The sequence below is a fragment of the Hyaena hyaena genome, unplaced genomic scaffold, assembly GCF_003009895.1.
Source record: "Hyaena hyaena isolate Hyena2069 unplaced genomic scaffold, ASM300989v1 scaffold_86, whole genome shotgun sequence".
NCBI classification, from domain to species: Eukaryota; Metazoa; Chordata; class Mammalia; order Carnivora; family Hyaenidae; genus Hyaena; species Hyaena hyaena.
The window spans coordinates 3,050,225-3,068,510 of record NW_024080721.1 but is presented as its reverse complement, the minus strand read 5'-3'; the positions used below and the strand labels follow the sequence as shown (position 1 = coordinate 3,068,510).

The 18,286-nt window shown below is 43.3% G+C and overlaps 1 protein-coding gene across 6 annotated transcripts in view; it reads right to left on the bottom strand.

The window, feature by feature from the left end:
- SP110 (SP110 nuclear body protein) overlaps positions 1–18,286 on the bottom strand; it is a 38,970-nt gene that overhangs the window by 9,537 nt on the left and 11,147 nt on the right. For 5 of the 6 annotated variants that reach the window (XM_039234518.1, XM_039234522.1, XM_039234521.1 and 2 more), the window contains exons 7-13: positions 17,100–17,168; positions 14,996–15,145; positions 12,760–12,840; positions 9,193–9,339; positions 6,900–6,968; positions 1,347–1,445; positions 749–891 (exon numbers count right to left, since the gene is read on the bottom strand). In XM_039234518.1, the coding sequence (XP_039090449.1) occupies positions 749–891; positions 1,347–1,445; positions 6,900–6,968; positions 9,193–9,339; positions 12,760–12,840; positions 14,996–15,145; positions 17,100–17,168 (758 nt within the window). The remainder of the gene's footprint in view (positions 1–748; positions 892–1,346; positions 1,446–6,899; positions 6,969–9,192; positions 9,340–12,759; positions 12,841–14,995; positions 15,146–17,099; positions 17,169–18,286) is intronic. The other variant, XM_039234519.1, reaches the window with a different exon arrangement.

The following is an 18,286-nucleotide window of genomic DNA, read 5'->3' as shown; positions in this document are numbered from 1 at the left end:
GTCCCCACGTCCTAGTGAATATTTGTACCTGGACATCCTATGGATCTCAAACCCAAGGTGTCTGAAAGAAACACCATTAGCTCCATCCTCCAATCAGCTCTTCTTCTGAACTTCACTTGAAAAAATCATTTTATTTCCTGTTACTCAAACCTAAGACTCATTAGTCCTTCCTTCCCAGTTCCTTTCCCACCCGCTTTCTCCTCTCTATTTCTTCCTCTGTAGGCAAAATCCTTATGATTTCATTCCAGTGATAATTTTTTGAGTGTTTTTCAAGGCGTTGTGTTGGGGTCTGGGATCACAGAGACTAGTAGCCTGGTTTGTGGCTCACAGGATGGAGTGTGAGGCAGGGAAGTCCAGAGGAGAGATTGCCCATGGACAGGATGGTCTGGAAATGCACCCAGGGGTCCAGATGAGCTGGGTCTGGAAGGAGCCTTTATTGGGTGGAGGGCGCAGGGAAGCTCTCAGATCTGTGTCTCCATCTGGTTTCCCCTGACTCACCCCCACCCCCCCAATAGCCCCAGTCTACGCTTTTTAAGTCTCTCCTGACCTCACAGCCTTTTGCTCACATTTCACATTCTCCATGATCAGCACCAATCTACCTTTCTCACTTTATCACTCATAACTTTTTTCTATGAAAAATTTAGCTCTTTCTTGATCCTAATGGAATTTATTCACACTTCTATAATTGAAATTGCACTCCTCCTTCAAGGAATTAAACCCATCACCCATCTGTCCCCTGTCATAATACCTTCAGCAGCTCTTCTAAGGTCTTTCCTCTGCAATGTACACTCTGCTTCCATTTCCTTGAAGTTGCCCGTTTTCCTTCAATTTCAAATTCCTTTGGCGTGAACCAAACTCCCTCTTCGTTCTGAATGCACTTCTCTGAGGATCCTGGAGGATCAAGACGGCCCATTCCTGGATCCGATTTCATGCTCTGTGAATTCACCCTCAACCTCCAAACCCTAATTGTGGTTGTTCCACCTGCCTGGGTCCAGAGAGACTCCCCAAAGGGACAGAGCAATAGCAGGGGAGTCTGCCTTCCTCCTCTTGCAGGCTGAAGGAAGCCCTAAACCCTGTGGGAGTGGGAGATGATTTGCATTTTATGGGACATCTACATGCAGCAAGTAGTGCCACTGGGTCCATGGATGACTTCCACGTGGGGGTGGAGTGGCCTAATGGCCAGGTTCACCATGACATGGAAAAGCAAAACTTCCTTGTTAACAAGCACTTCTTTCTCTGCAGCCTAGCTTGCAGGGTTTATCTCCTGGACGATTAAACACATGGGTATTTTCCTCTCTTCTAGTGGCTCTAGGGGTTCCAAAGAGCAGAAGATGGAGAAAACCTACCTTGTTTCAATTTCTCCTTATATAAAATCCCTTTAGCTTCACCACAGGTCACAGGAAGTTGAGGAGAGTGAAAATCCACAAATTCATCTTTGGGTTTTTCTGGAAGTAGAAGGGAAAGTAGAAGAGTATAGTTCTGTTAAGCTTTCATTCTGTCTCTTTCCTGAATTCCCCTTTCCCTGAATTCTAACGATAGTAATAGCAACAATAATCATGTAAATGGCATTGGGGAACAGCCTCTGGTTAATTGGCAGCACATCTCCCATTTTGAGTGGCAGATTAGCCATGTGTACAGAATAGTTTCTGATAAACAAAACTGTCACCACCAACACTGCATCAAACAAAATGTTTTGTAAAGCATATAGGGCTCCTGTGGTGAGCTTTAGTTCATAAGCTAATAAGCATCCCATTTTTCCCTCTGTGCTGAAAGAAGTTGCCTACCCAAAATATTTCATGGTGCTCATGTAGCTGGAAGAAAAGTCTTTGTCTATCATCTTATCACCTGATTAAACCAAGGCAGGATAAGTGAGGTGCTTATCACCGAGAGATTAGTGTCAGTATCATTTTCTGCTGTCCTTTTTCATTTTATTGCTTTTCTGTTTCTTCCTTCATGAGTTAAAAAAGAAAACCCCCAAGAACTCTAGACTAATCTGTAAATTGCACACAGAGACTTGGTAAGGGTGAAACCTTGAGCAAGGATGTGAGGTATTGATTCAGGAGAAACAGTTGGAAGAGTTTAAAATAAATACCAGCCCTTCCTGCTTCTTTTTACCACAGCCTCACTGTGGGTGAATTCATTCCAGATAGACTGCAGAAGGATGCAGGAGGGTGCAGATAGTCTCTGGGGATGAGGGCAAGGTGCTCCCCATGGCTTGTGTTGAGTTATACAGGATGTTACATGCAGAATGAGGCAGGAGAACAGACAGTCCAACTTCTCTCTTGCCTCAAAACATGTATTGAAAGAGCCAAAGGAAATGTATGAAAAAGCAAGAGCATCCCCAGAAAAAGAAACAAGCAGCATCGATGGCAAAGAAACCATTGGTTACTTTGGAAGGACATGAACTAGAGTCAGAGGAGAAAGCAGAGATCGCTGAGAAGTGAGGGAATGGCTTCCCTGGACAGAATGCTGAAGGATGCCCAGCCTTGGAGGGGCGGGGGCTGGATAGGAATGAGGGGGTGGGGAAGAACTTAGTTTCAAAAGCCAGCCAGCATTCTTGCATGGAGTGGCTGGCTCCACCACTGTCTCTGGACTCTGCCCACTTAAATAAATATGGCCCAGGGGATGACAGCTCAGCCTCAGGAGCCAGACTGGCTGGGCTTATGATCTTGGCTGTGCAATTTACTAGCAAGGTTATGTAAGTGCATATTATTGTCAAGGCTGAGTGGAAGACGAGCCACGGCAGATTTCTAACTTGAGTGACAAGGCAGAGGCACAGGTAACTTTGGAACACTGCTGCAAACTGAGGGCATCAGGGACCTTCCATAGTCGTCAGCCTCATGGAACTAATTCCCTATGATAAGTACACGTCCCAAAACACAGATGTCCCACACAGGCTCGCAAACAGATGCAGGAGCAGTGGGCGGCACTGGGAGTTCTGGGCAGCAAGCCAGGGTGCAGAGTTGTGGGCACAGGCAGAACTCCCTCCTTTACCTGGTTCAGGCAGGCCACCAAGTCAGCCAGGATCTTCTGTCCCGAGTATTTCCAAAGCCACCGCCCTGTGAGCCAGCTTCCTGATCTGTTCCTGTAATCCTGCATTTGGCTTAGCCTCACCTGCTCTGTCTTGCAAACAGGCTTTTAAGGATAGAACCCTGAGGGGAAGGCCTCCTTGGCGCTCTCCCACATCTGTTAGATCGTGTTAAGCTGGAGCAAACAATGAGGAGCCTGCTATGAAACTAAGCAATTAACAAAGAGAGTTCCTGGAAATGGAAAGCAGGGTGGAGGAAACAAAAAGAAAGCCTCACAGAGACAAGGAAAACAGAATAGAAAAAAGTTCACAGGTAGATGAACTTCAGAAATCCTTACAGAACACAGGGTGAAGGCACATGGTGAAAATCATACACGGACAGACATGGCCTGGGGAAGGGTCTGGAGCTCCATGGCCTGTATATGAAGGGTTCGTGGGTAGATGGGGTGGTTGGACAAAAAGCCATGATCAAGGAAACAGTAATGGCCACGCACACATTGTGAAGTTTATTTTTACAATAGCCTATGGAAAGGGAAGGCAATGATGGTGATCCCTCATTTTATAGATGGGGGACTCAGACTCAAAGTTGGAGAGAGAATTCCTGGAGATCCCCACACTGCACAAGGTGGAACTGGCATTGGAATCTAACATGCTGGACCCCTATTCTAGTTCCTTCCATACTGTCAGAAATGCCTCAACAGGACTCCATACTGTGTGTTGATAACAGCACAGAGACAGCCGGTGTTAAATCAGAAGGCACAGCCAGGCCGGAAGTGCTAAGGAGACAGAAGAAGCTGATGTTGTCAGACAGCTATCAGCGTTTGCTTAGATTTGTGCCTTCTCCTCATGTTTCCTAAAAAGACCAGGGAGCAATTTTTTTTCAGTGTAAAGAACAAAAAACTTGGATTTAGAACACCTAGGTTGATTTTAGTTCATGCGAGTCTTTTATGCTCTAACTGAAACTGTAAAGTGGGCTAAACAATACTTATTTGATTGTTAAATGGCAAAATGTAGAACAAGGTGCTTTGCCAGTTGTAAAGTGGTGTACACTTCTGTTTTATCAGGGCCTCTGCATATGGTTGTGTGGGTTGTACACTGAGCAAGGATTCCATCTTTAAGGAGGTCTCTGATTCATATTCAGAGCTGTATACTTTCTACAAGGACCTTATGGCTGAGGGCAGCAAAGGACCTGGTTTTAGGAGTCAGCTCTGACAGATGTAGGTAAAGTGTATTGAGGAAAGGGCACTTTTTCTAATGCACACAAGTGCGTTGTCTGAGTACATGGAGGATCTGATGTATTCATACTTCATGAAGAAGAAAGGATAATGTATTGATTGGACAGTTATTTAAGCATACACTGTGTGAGGCACGGAGCACTGGGCATAGACCAAAGAACAAGACTGACCATTTACTGACCTCATCAGACTTTCACACGGTGAACAGGATGTACACAGACAGTTAATTTTAGTTTTGACAAATGCCGTGAAGAAAAAAAACATGGCTCCACGAAAGCGGGTCAGGGAGACCTGCCCTTGCCTGCTGGGACAGAGAATGCTTAGTTCAAGGCGAGTCCTGGGGATGTGTAGCAAAAGGAAGAAGGAGAACAAGGGGAGTCGGCTTTCGGGAAGGATGTTTGAGCGGGGTGCTGGAGGCCGGGCCGGCTCCGGCAGGTCCAGGGGTCCCTGAAGGATGGACAGTGTCGGCGAGAGAGAGAGTGAGAGAGCCCCGAGATTCTTTCTGATCACCAGGCAGGCATCTCTGTCCTGTCGGTTTTGGTGTCTTTATTTATAGGTTAAATGGTAACATGACATCAGAAAAAGGAATTTTTACAATGGGTAACTCTTTGTGATAAGATGCTTTGGAAAGTGTACAGAAGCAGGTTTTACAGGAATATTCTTGCAGAACTATTCCAGTTATAGTGAGGTTAAGTAAATCTTATAACTAGAGAATTAGGGTATTCTTAGTAAAAGACGGGATACATATTTGTTCTAAGTTAATCACGCTAAGGTTAGGTCATAGGTTAAGTGTATAGATGGGCTAAGAGTCATTCTGTCTGGCTCTCAGATGAATGTTTCTGAGTTGGTTAATGAGTTGTTTGTGGACACCTATTTGATGCTGAATGTGTGAACACCATGGAGGCCCTAAATGTGTCAGCCTTTTGTTTGTGGGTAATGCTTTAGCTACTCTTATCTGTCCTCATCCCAGCCACCTGTAAGGGAGGGTGTTTGCAGAAAGTAGGCCTTGGGGAAGGGACTGGGGTACATCACCAATTAGGAGAAGGTGTAAGTATTAGCTTAAGTTCTGCCCTTATCTGTACCTTAACTCTAAATTAGGCTCTTTGTCTCAGGGTCAGGCTCAGTTGTAATTCTTGTGTTCTTAACCCCCTAAGTCTTGGATCTGCAAGGCCCTCAGGAAGAGCCTTTTGACAATCATCCATAGAGCTTTCATCTAAAATCTCTCGTGTAAAGGCAGGAATATGCTTTTCCTCATGAGGTATCTGTGTTCAGAATATTGGTCTGATATGGAATATTGTGAGGCCTGGTCAATACCAGCACAACATGAGCCAGTAGTAGCAGGAGATACCAGTTTTCATTTCTCATGGTGGTAGCTGTGCAGACACTGCCATTTCCTTCCTGTGACAGCCATCCAGAGAGGCCGGTGCGGCTCCCGGCAGTGGGGAACACTGAGGAAGCCCTGGGCAGGAAAGGACGGTGAAGCATCCAGTGTCAAAGGAGCCTATGCTTTGAGAAATAAGACACCTGGGGTGTAGGTGGGGATTGGATTATGGTGTGCTCTGTTTCTTGACCTAGGGGCTAAGTACATGCGAGCTTTTCCTTTGTGTTAATTCCTCAGGCTGTACCTTTATGCATCTTTCTTTGTTCTTCTTCTTTTTTTTTTTTTTTTTTTTTTTTTTTTTTTTTTTTTTTTTTTTTACAAATAGTTTATTGTCAAGTTGGTTTCCATATAACACCCAGCGCTCATCCCCACAAGTGCCCCTCTCCGTGCCCATCCTCCCCCTTTATGCATCTTTCTTAAGCATCGTACCAGTGCTACTCTATGTGCCGGCGCGGGACAAGACGGGAGCTTGATCAAAGAGAAATAAGGCATCTCCACTGAGGATGCCTTGCTGTGAAAACAGGGTGCTCAGTGTCATAGCTGATTTATAAGCTCTTTATTTTTGCAGACTTGCAGCCAACAGACTTGTGGATGGCACCAGTCTGAGGACCCCGCCTAAAGTAGCACTTGTTATACTTCAATAATAAATTTGGGGGGGGAGAATGCCAATGTCACTGGGGCCGAATGAGGGAAGAGAGAGTGAGAAGGGATAGTGCTGAAGAAGTGTTACAAAAGCAGAAGAGAAATGAATGCTTATAGAAAAGGAGGAGGGGAAAAGAGAGGAGGACAGAGAGGAAGACAGTGGCCCCAAGAGGTGGCGGAGAACAAGGGGCGGAAGCCAGCCAAGGGGCTGACCCACAGCCAGCAGGCCTGCACCCCTGCCTCTTACAGGAAGAGAAGGCTCAGCTCTCCAGAGGTAGGAACACCCTTAGGGCCTGGCTTGGATTAATGTTTCCACCAAGTTTTAGAATGAAGGAGGTAGAAGTTTATGTTAGAACTTGACTCATGGGTATGGCCTTTCTCTCTTAATCACTTTTGGGTCCTTGTATAATTTTGTTTGAAGAATCCCTCCCAGTGCAGAAGCAGGTAATCAGATATGCAGCGCAAGGTATGTGCCGGTGTCACCTGGAGTGTCAGGTGTGGCACCTTGTTAGACTGCTGGAGAAAGCAGGTGAAGGAGACCTCGGAGGCGGAAGCCAAGGGTAAGAGGGAAAGAGGGGGAAGATAGGACACAATCAGCAGGTGGCTTACTTACTCTTTGGGGGAATATTTTTCTGACACCTTCTGGTTGAACTCGAACTGACATCTTTTTTCCTTTTCTTTTCTAAAAAAAAAAAATTAATGTCATTTATAATTGGAAACATAGACTTATATGCTTTACTTATCAACTATTCTAAAGAAATTTTCTCTGTCTTTCTACCACTTTGGAGGGACAAGATAGATGTGAGTCTTATGAAATGAAAGGAACATTATAGCATTGACCATGGAGACATAGCAAGTTCATGTTAACAGAGAGGAAGGCTAAAAATATTACAGAAGCCATATTTTCATAAGTTAATATATATTAATATAATATATAATAATCAATATAATAATGTGTATCTATGTATTTAATACAAACACTAGAAGTAGATACTGGATATGTACTTATAAATATTGCATAGAAAGGACTTTTTAAGGAAGAAATATAGGACATAAAGCAATGGTTCTCAATGCAGGTTGATTTGGTCCCCCAGGGGATATTTGACAATGTTGGGAAATCTCCTGGTTTCTCATGAGTGGAAGGAAGATGCTACTGGCATCCAATGGTTGGGATGTTGCCAAACATCTCATGAGGCACAGGACAGCACTCATGACAAAGAATTATTCAGCACCAAATGCTAATAAGTGTCAAGGTTGAGAAACTGACATAAGCCCATCTTAAAAAAGATAAACTGATCTGTCTAACCAAATTTACAAAAAAGTCTCCACAACCCAAAATATCTCAAGTAAGTTACAAAACGAAAACAAAAGCAGAAAAACTGCAAAAAGATAACAAAGAGTAAATTTTCATAATTGATCAATAAAAATGAATAGTTCTATACAAAAATGGGCAAATATGAACAGGTAAACCTCGAAGGAAAAAACTTCTGATGAAAAAATTATTTAACAAACAGATAGTAGAAATAGGCTAGATGATGTTATTATAAATTGTGACTCTCCCAAGTTTCAGTGGTTAATTATAGGTATCAGCAAATGACAGCCTGAAGGCCAAATCAGTCCAATGCTTGTTTTCGTAAATAAAGATTTATTGGAACACAGCCAAGTGCACTCATTTAGATATTTGTCTCTGGCTGCTTTCATGCTACAATGGCAGTTCTGAGTAGTTGCAATAGAGATTGCAGGGCCAGCAAAGCTATTATCTGGCCCCTTTTAGAAAAAGTTTGCCAAGTGTTGGTTTAGAACAACCCAGTTTTACTTCTCCTTGTGCTACTCATTCATCACAAGTTAGGTGTGGTTCCATGTTATTGACATACATGGATCCTGGGGACAGAGCAACCTCTGTCTAGAACATTGTTGGTCCCATGGCAGAAAGAAAGATGATACAGAGGCTTTTAAAGTTTTGGCTTTTCAGTGCTCTTCACACTTCTGTCCATGTTTCCTTGGTCAAGTCAAGTGACATGGCCATTCTGGAGTCCACATGGCAAGAGTATATACCCTTCTGAGGTGTCAGTGAGTAGTAATACAACCTACCACAGCATGTTGAACCACATGCATGGTGCAAAGAAATTCAAAGGAAAACATGGGTGGAATACCATTCTTTGCCTTTAATCTGTCAACACAGAAAACTTATTGTTTCTAGTTTTGGCGAAGGTGTACGGAAAATGATGTTAATGGGAGTCTAAACTGGCAAGAATTTGATCATCGGTCTGTGCTTATTTTATTTTTATTTTTATTGTTTTATTTTATTTTAAATTTATTGATTTATTTTGAGACAGAGAGAGTGGAGGAGGGGCAGAGAGAGAGGAAGAGAGAATCCCAAGCAGACCCTAAGCTGATAGTGTAGAGCTGGACATGGGGCTCGAACCCTTGAACTGTGAGATCCTGACCTGGGCTGAAACTGAGTCTGATGCTTAACCAACTGAGCCACCCAGGCACCCTGGTATGTACTAATCCCAAATAGGTAGACTTCACTCCTAGAAAGAAACCATTAAGAAACATTCCTGGGAGTGTGTCCACTTTGAGGATTGATGCCACTTTTTGTATGAGGCCAGCTTGAATCCAGATAGGAGCCCCCAGACTCAGTGGAGCTGTGGTAACTCTACTAATAGAAATGTAAACAGTAGACGCTGGGAAGTGGTCACATGAGTCCATGTGGAGGTGCCCTGCATGCTGGGAGCACACTGGCTTCTACCCGCAACCACTCCCAGCCCGGAAGCTCCTTGCTGTCTTCTGCACTACTCCCTTCTTCTACTATTTCCTTCACACATCCACCCAACCCCATGTCTGCCCCGCGAGAGAACCCTCCCACGCAGAGCATCCATGGCAGAATCAGTCACCAGCCTTACCCTCTGGTTCAGAGGTTTGGGTGCATCCAGTCCTTGCCTTTTGGGCTCTCGTCATGACCTTTGAGTTCCTGGTTGAATCATCCTTCCTTTCAGTTGTCTGATCCACCACTTGAAGCTTCTCTTGGATTTTGTGTTCAGGTGAGGCTGCTTGTGGGATTTATGAATAGTTTAAACTGGGGTCCCCAGTGAACCTCCTCCTCTCCCTGTTAGTGACTTCCCCTCTCATACCCCAGTCCTCAACCTTTCAGGAAATTCTTGAACCCTTGTACACTTTTATCTGCTATTTTCTTATAATTATTCCTCTTCTTTCCTGAATCTTTTTTTCTTCAATACTGCATCCTGTTTCCTTTTCTCCCTTTCAACTCCTCTTTTTGTCTATTAATTATACATGCATCAACTAGAATGTAAGCTCCATGAGAGCAGAGATGCTTGGGCTTTGCTCACGGCTGAGTCTGCAGGACCAGGGACATGTGCCTGACACAGACCTCACACTCCATCCACGTTTGTTGATTGATCATAGAAGGGGAGCATATTTTTGAAAATATCAAAATGATGTATTTCCTATCCTTGTAAATCACAATGTCCCAGCTTCCCTAATTATTAACTCACTAAGTTTCTGGGAAAGCACAAAGATGCTGGCGTCAACTGAGATGTCAGTGCTCAGTTTGAGACTGTTTTGGAGACCTTACACAAAATCTTGCGGTACTTGTTGAGAGCCCAAGAGATTTCTAAGTTCCAAACATTACCCTTATAATCTAACAATACAAGTTTGGAGGTCTAAATGTGAAGTTTTCCTAGAAGTCATTGGTAAAGAAAACTCGGTATATGACAAAGGCTAAATTTCCTCCAGCCCAGGAAGGCAATGGGGTTGGAAATAGGGAGGAAACCATATGGGGAAGAAGAGGGCAAGCAAGTAGATCTGAGTCCCCCGTAGGGACTGAGAGGCACTGAAAACAGGCAAGAAATTTTAGAGCATGTCCAGATCAGCGACACTCATGTCATGATGCGTGTTGGGAGCTGAGGGGAAATGCCCTCCCAGAGTGCTCACACAACAGCCCAGAATTCAAGGGAAGTCCCACTGACTGGCATACCTTGGGCCCTGGGAACACAGTGTTGAGTAAAAGAGTGAAGAAAGAGGGAAGGAGAAAGGTGGGGGGAAGAGAGTTCATGAGAGGAGAACGGGGTGGTGAGGACAACAGAGAGATAAAGCAGAGGAACCAGAAAATGCAGCTTCATAAATTTTTGTTTCCTATACTGCAAATAATGCGATTTTTGCACAGAGTAGACACGTGATAAGCAGGCATGAGTCAGTTCAGGTGGGTGTGGATGCTCAGTGACTCCAAATCCAGCTCCGGTGTGATACTGGAAGTCTGCATCTTGTCTGCCCGTTTAGGATTGCCTTGTCTACTCATCCTGGCCCTGAGCCAGACTAGACGCCATCCTAATCTCAAACTGTCTGTTACCCTTGTCCACTTCCACCTTATTTCTCCCAATGATAAGAGAAAAGAAGTCTGTTGGAACCAACGTGGTTCTGGGTTCTCCTCTTTTCGTGAGGAGTGGTGTCCAAGGAGGCAGGGGTGGAGCTGACTATGCTCCAGTGATACCCAGATGGCCATGTGGCTGGAGAGGAGGCCACGCTGGTCATTAGGTAAGGGACAAACAAGGAATAATGACTCCACTCTCCTTGCTTACTTTTTGGGAGCCTTTATTTCTGTCTTATTTTTGAAGTCGGCAGGTTATATTTTTCCCTCTTTCCTAAAATAAGAAAAAAAATAATCTCTTATGGCTATAAATATTGATCTATAAGCTTGAGAGGTCAATATTTTATAATAAATTTATTTGTGTAAAAACAGTACTCCATTTTACTTAGAAATAAAAAAAAGATTGAACAAAGAAGGGATAGGCACATTAAATTATTAACATGTAAAATATGCCATTTTTCAAATTAATAGCCAGTTTTTCAAAAGAAAATAGAGATTGTTATAAGCCACAGATAGAAGAGATTCCTTTAGTCAAAATGCGAGACCCCAAATCATAAAGGTAAAAGATGAACAGACTTCACTGTTTAAAAAATTAAAAATTTCCACACTTCAAAAAATATTCTCATAATATTAAGACAAAAATTGGGGAAAATTGCAGTATAATATGTAAAATATAGAGGCTTAATATCCTTAATAGATAAAGAAAAAGAGAAATAGAACACTTGGAAGATGGGCAGAGAACATAAGTTGAAAATACTCAAAGAGGAAATACAAATGACAAATTTATTTAAAAATTTTCTTTAGGCCACCAATCATGAAAAAATCGCATTGTTTGGTTTTATGGATACCCATCCTTGAAAAGGTTTTATCCAATCTTGTGTTGATGAGGATGTAGCACATGATTACTTGTATATTATCAAAGGGAACCCAAACTCCATTTTCTAAAGAACAACTCACTGACATATATGAAATCGAAGATATGCAGACTCTAACCGGGTAATCTCACTCTTAGAAATTAATTCTGAGGAAACCATTGGACATGTGTGCAAAGGTACAAACACATGCTAACCTGATTGCTATTTTATCTTGAATAAAAATAGGAAATAGGCTAACTGTCCATCATATAGATGATTATTGAAACAAATTGCTAATTATACAATAATATGCTATGTAAGTAAAAGAAAAAAGGTAGCATTGATATGCAGATATGTGTGTTAAATATACAGTGAAAAAACTATTGATAAACGATATAGTGTGAGCTGCTATCTATTTATAATGAGATAAATGTATGCATATTTCTAAGGTATAGAAATAAAGTGGAGGAAGCAGATAAAACAGGACTTTTATCTGATTAATAACTTCCTGTACAGATTCTGCAGATTTCATTGGGAACATTGTATCACACAGGACAGGATAGGCTATGTTGCAGTCCGGACAAAACCAAATTTTGCTGGCTTAATGTAACAATGTATTTCTCAGTCACTCAGAGCTCTCTGTAGGACTTGGCATCTCCCAGCATCCTTTGCGGAAGTGCCGAGAACCATATTGTCTTGGCCTCCCAGCACCTCCCTCGTCTACACACTTCCACAGTCAGGGGCAGGGGGTGTGGAGAGCTATCCAGTGGCTCTTCTGTGTTTTGACTCTGTGTTCTGTGACACTCTCACCAGCTCATGGCCAGACCTGTGATCATGGCCCTATCTCCTGCAAGGGGCTGGGAAATGCAGTGTCCGGGGAGGGGAAGAGAGTTGGAAATAATGGAAAGCACTAGCAATGCTGACCAAGGGCAGGTACTGCTGGTTGTTCATCTTTCTCTGGTCTCCCTTTTTCTTACTTATCAGGCCACTAATGCCGGTCCTAGAATAAAAATGGCATTTCCCAACCTCCTTCTCAGTAAGGTGTAGTCAAGTAACTCCTAGCAACAAAATGGCAAAAGAATTACTAAATTCAGCCTGCATATAGTATCCTTCAATGGAAGAAATGTGCCCTCATTGACCTTGCCTCTTTCCTTTAGTGGCAATACAGACCTGCTTGCTGGACCCCAGCTCCTGAGGACTACTCTCTGAGACTTGCAATCCCTCATCCTTACCATGCACGATGCTTGGTGGTGTGCTGGGCGGCTCCTGGGGTCTCTTTTCTTCATTCATTTCTGAACAGTCATCACTGATCTCTGAAAAACAACAACATTCCTTTGAGATCTCAGAAAATGCCCCTGGAGCGTTCCATAGGAATTTCCTGGAGTCCCAGGAGAGACCATTGCCCTGACGGCTAGAGGTTCTGGGTACTGCTTGAGCCTCCATGACCCCTCCTGAGAATGCATCCACCCCTGGGTCTGTCTGCCACTCTGGGGAGGAGCAGAGCAAGGCTGGGCAACAGAGTGTCCTCTGCCAATGGAGACATCCAGTGAGGGGCTGTCATCTGAGCCCCTGAACCAGAGCCTCAACGTGAGGTCCTGGATCCCTGGGGTGTCCCGGAAGCCCCTTCAGGAGATCTTTGAGGTCAAAACTGTTCCCATACTAAGATGCTCTTTGCCTTTTTGCTATGTTGACATGTGCTCACATGGAGCAAGATCCCCAGCAGGTAAAGCTGCTGGTGTCATACCACAAATCAACGCAGGGCCCCTAAAACCTAAGGAACAGTCCTCTTCAGTCTCCCTTCCCACAGACCAGTAAAAGAAAAAAAAAAAAAAAAAGCCAGTTTCACTTCAGAATGTTCTGGATAGGCCAATTAAAATTATTGACTTTCTTACATTTCTCCCCCTGAGTGTACATCTTCTTAATAGTCTATGTGAAAAACTGGGGCATCCATATAAAGCAGTTTGTTATATCTTGAAGCACAAATGTCTCAAGAAAACTACTTGTGTCATTGAGCTATAAGCTCACTGTATAATTCAGGGAACCCATATTTTTCAAGTGTCCATGATATTATAAAATCCTGCCTAAATAGACGATTCATTTAAAATGCAAGACAGGGGCACCTGGGTGGCTCAGTAGGTTGAGCGTTTGACTTTGGCTCAGATCATGATCTCACCATTTATGAATCTGAGTCCCGCGTCAGGCTCTCTGCTGACAGCTCAGAGCCTGGAACCTGCTTCTGATTCTGTGTCTCCCTCTCTCTCTGACCCTCCCCTACTCATACTCTGTCTCTCTGCCTTTCTCAAAAATAAATAAACATTAAAAATTTTTTTGAATAAATAAAATAAAATGCAAGACAGCATAGGGGTGCCTGGGTGGCTCCTATTTTGAGTCTGACTTTGGCTCAGGTCATGATCTCATGGTTCATGAGTTTGAGCCCTGCTTTGGGGTTGCTTTGGATCTTCTGTCCCCCTCTCTCTTTGGCCCTCCCCTGCTTGCACACACTCTCTCTCTTTCAAAAATAAATAAATCATTTAAATAAAATAAAACAAAATGGAAGACCGCATAATGCATTGTACTGGGTGCAATATTAAAGGCGAACACACACAGATACCTCAAAAAGCTGTTTAGATACTCCATCCTTTTAAACTACAGATCCTTGTAAAGTTTGATTATCTTTCTTTTATTGCATGAAACAAAATACCCCAACCAATCGAATAGAGAAGCAGCTATACAAATCCAGCTGTCTTTGATCAAACTGGACGCTTAGTGAGGTTTACAAAAAATGTAAAATGCTGCCGGTCTTCTCACCAATTTTTTTAGTTGGGAAATATATTTATCTTTCATAAAATGTGTTTTTAGGTTAACAAGTAGTTGGTATATTATTGTTACCTTCAAATGAATTAACATAAATATTTTTAATTTTTAAAAATATTTTAATTATTTAAAATTATTTTAATTATTTAAAATTATTTTTAAATAAATAAAATATTATTTAAAATATTTTGAGAGAGAGAAACAGAGTGCAAACGGGGCAGGGGCAGACAGAAGAGACACAGAGTCTGAAGCAGGCTCTAGGCTCTGAACTGTCAGCACAGAGCCCAATGGGGGTCTTGAACTTTACAGACCATGAGATCATGACCTGAGCCGAAGTCAGACGCTTAACCGACTGAGCCACCCAGCTGCCCACATAAATATTTTTAAATGATTGGTTTTTAATTTCTGATGAAGTACATATAGATAAACGACCTAAACTAAAAAGACTGCCTGAGGCCATAGCTGACCTCAGCTGTACCCTGTGGACACAGCTGTTTCTGCACAAAATCTCCTCAAATGTTCCTCTTGCCACACACACCTCACCGTCTTTCTTTGCACCTCTCCTCCCTTTACACGTCCACCCAATGCTGGGCCTCCTTGGGGAGATACCCTCCCACATGGAGCAGTAATGACAAATTCAGTCACCAGCCTTACCCTCTGGTCCAAAGGTTTGGGTACATCCCGTCTTTGCCTTTTGGACCGTCGTCACGACCTTTGATTTCCTGGTTGAATTGTCCTTCCTTTCAGTTGTCTGATCCACCACTCGGAGCTTCTCTTGGATTCTGTGTTCAGGCGAGGCTCTCCCTGAGCCAAATAGATAGTGAATGGTTTTCACTGGGGGGCCCAGTGAAGCTCCTCCTCCCCCTCTCCCGTGCCCCCAGCCCCCACACTTTGAGATCTCTGTATCCCTGTGCTTCATTTTTCTCTCCTGCTCTTTCTCTGCAGTGATATCTTTTGTCTTATGTGCACCTTTCTTTCTCCCTTTGATTCAACATCTGCTCTCAGCCCTGTGCAGCCTGTTGAAATTAACCAGACTCCCAGAGCAATGGGATTTCTTTCCTGGGTCCTGTCTGTTTGACACCTTCTTCCTGGAGGTGCCCACATCTAAGTAAAAATGGCCACGTGGCCTCTTTTGGCACGGGAGGAGTGTCCTAAAGGACTTCTCCAGGTTCCTCAGGAACGCAGGAACATCAGGAGAGATCCAAGGTCCCCAGGGGCCTCTAGTGGGGAAAATGCAAGGTGTCAAAGAACTGAGGGGCCGTGTGGTGGAGTGTGAGGCTAGGAAAGAGGATTGATGATGATGATGACAGAGGGGAGGGTGTAAGAGTTAGGTTTCTTTCCCATGAATCTGGATACCTTCATTTTGCCGAGGACTCCTATTTATATCTTTGGATTTGATGTTTTTATTGAGTGCCGGATAGGCATATTGTGGGGGAAATTAAGCTCCCTTGATTTCTCAGTACTTTTGTGAAAAGCTCTAGCCTCCTGAGGCATGAAAATGTACACAGAATAAAGACGGGGAATGCTTGCTTTCACATCCCTGGAAACATTTCGCTTTTCACACACCATGAGAATGAGATCTGTAGCTAGTAAACTGCTGTCTGATCCAAAAGGATAATAAAACTTCTCCTCTCCTGAGATTGCCAAATGCCTACAGCAGGACTAGCTTCCTAGGCTAAGTCCCAAAGTACCAGGATTACTGGAGCCCTCTCTCCATAGGTATTTACACATCAACAGGGATGAAGCCCAGAATGTGGAGACATCTTTAGTAAAAGCTGGAAACACCTGGGGTTTCTCTGCCTCTTAGAAAGAGGCATTTAAATTCCAAAAGATTAGGGTGAGGATTGAGGATCAGTTCAATCTTATCTCAAAGCTGCAAAGTTTTTTTGTTTTGTTTTTGTTTTTGGTCATTGTTTTTTTGTCTTTTCCCCCATTTTTTCAGGAGAGGAGGAAGATGGCTTCCTTGTCTTGTCTATAAATGGATTATCCATCATTCTCTGTCCCTTGTCTATAGGATATCATCTGCCTCTCAGAAGGACTCCATGAGCTCTCTTCTCATTGCTTGTGGGTCTGCATTTGGGGGTAGATAATGCAATGTGACTCTGGCTGTTGCTCGTTGTGAATGTCAATAAGGAATTCTTTTCCCTGATCCAGGTGCCTGGGGTTCCTGCTTGGTCATATACACAAAGAATGGCCCTATGCAAGTGGGGTACCATCTCAGACCCTTCACAGTTTTGGATAAAACATGACACTGGGGCATAGACAACTAGCATAAATCTTAAAGTGAACAGGTCAAAAATGGGAAATTCTAAAATTTCCTCCTAAATTATTTGTACCTTCCCTTAGCAATGTACACCACCACTCACCCAGCCATTCAAGTCAGAAACTGAAGAGCAAGACTTGGTTTCTCTCTCTTCCCCAGCTCCCAATTTATCAAGTTCTGTCAACTCCCTCCAAGCTGTTCTTGAACTGGCCCTTATCTCCTCTACCTGATCTGAATGCAGAGTTCTATCAACTTGCATGGCATCCTCCCCCCTCAAAGGGTTGTCCTGCTTCTATTCTTTTCTGTTTCTAATTAATCCTTTACACTGAACCAAAACCGTTCTTGTCAAATGTAAAAGGGGATCATGTCACTCCACTGATTGGATCTCTTCAATGGCTTTTCATTTCATTTGGAATAAAATTCAACTTCGCACACCTTGACCTACAAGCATGAGCTGTCTGCAGCCTCCCACCTCCTCTTGTTCTCTCATCTTACCTTTAGAGAGGCTTTTTTTCTGGTGTCTCTTTTTTGGAGTTGACCAGATACTTCTTTTTCTTTTCTTTCCTAAAAAAGAAAAGGTATAGATAATCTTTTCATGGCTACAAACATAGATCTGCCAATCTTATATGTCAACAATTTTCAGCTTTCACTTTTGGTCTTCAAACCATAGTGGCAAGGAGGTCATTGGTGACCTTATGTGATGCCGCTTCATGGATTAATGACAGAGAAGATATTATAAAGCGGCATGCGAGAGACAGACGTGAATAGATGCAGACAACAGTTTAAGCAGCTTATTTCTAGCAGTTTGGTTGTGAAATGGAAGAGAGAGCTACGGAAGCAGGTGAAGTGAGCTGAGGATCAAGAGGAAGCTCCTTTGATAGGCTTGGGCAGTGGCTGAATGCAGATCCCATGACAGGGAGATGCTGAATTCTCAGGAGAGAGAAGGGGTCATGGACACAGTCAGGGGAGGTAGAAGGATTGCCTTTGAGAAAGGATTTGCCCTCCTTTGTAGAGGAGGGGCAAATGCAGGCTGGTAGCAGGAAGTGCCGGAATTCCCACCCAATACCTTTCTGTGAAGTATGAGGAAAAGTAGTCTGTTAAGAAAAGGAGGTGGGGGGGATCGGGGTCAGCAGTTTGGAAAAAAAAAAAAAAAGCTCAGGGTTGGACAGGATCATTGCAGGAAGTGAAATTGTCATGCGGTGTAGAAGGACCATTTACTTTGGGCTCATGAAGACACAGCCCATGCGCTCTGCCCTGCTGTGCGACTCTTCCCAGCAGTGCCTGCCTTCATATCCAGGGTGTAGGAAGCAGATAAGAGGTCTCTCGAAGACCTGCCAGAGAGTTCCAGGAAAAGACAGTGTCAAGGCTGATTAAGATATCAGCAATAAGTTGCTGAAGCAATGGATTATGGATTCTAACCTGGTATGAAGGGCATGAAGAGAGACTTATGATGAACCAGAAAAGGGAAAGGCCAGTGGATTGGTCATCCAAGTGAGGTTGAAGGACAACTACAGAGGGAACAGATTGCAAGGGAGAACTCAGACAAGGATAGTTGCGAATTAGTTGTTTAATATTGGGATGGGAAGGAGAGTTCAGAGGTTAAACAATAGCTGTAGAAGGAGAAGACTTCAAGGATTAGATGTCCAAAAAAAGAAGAAGAGTCTGAAATTAATTATTGGGAG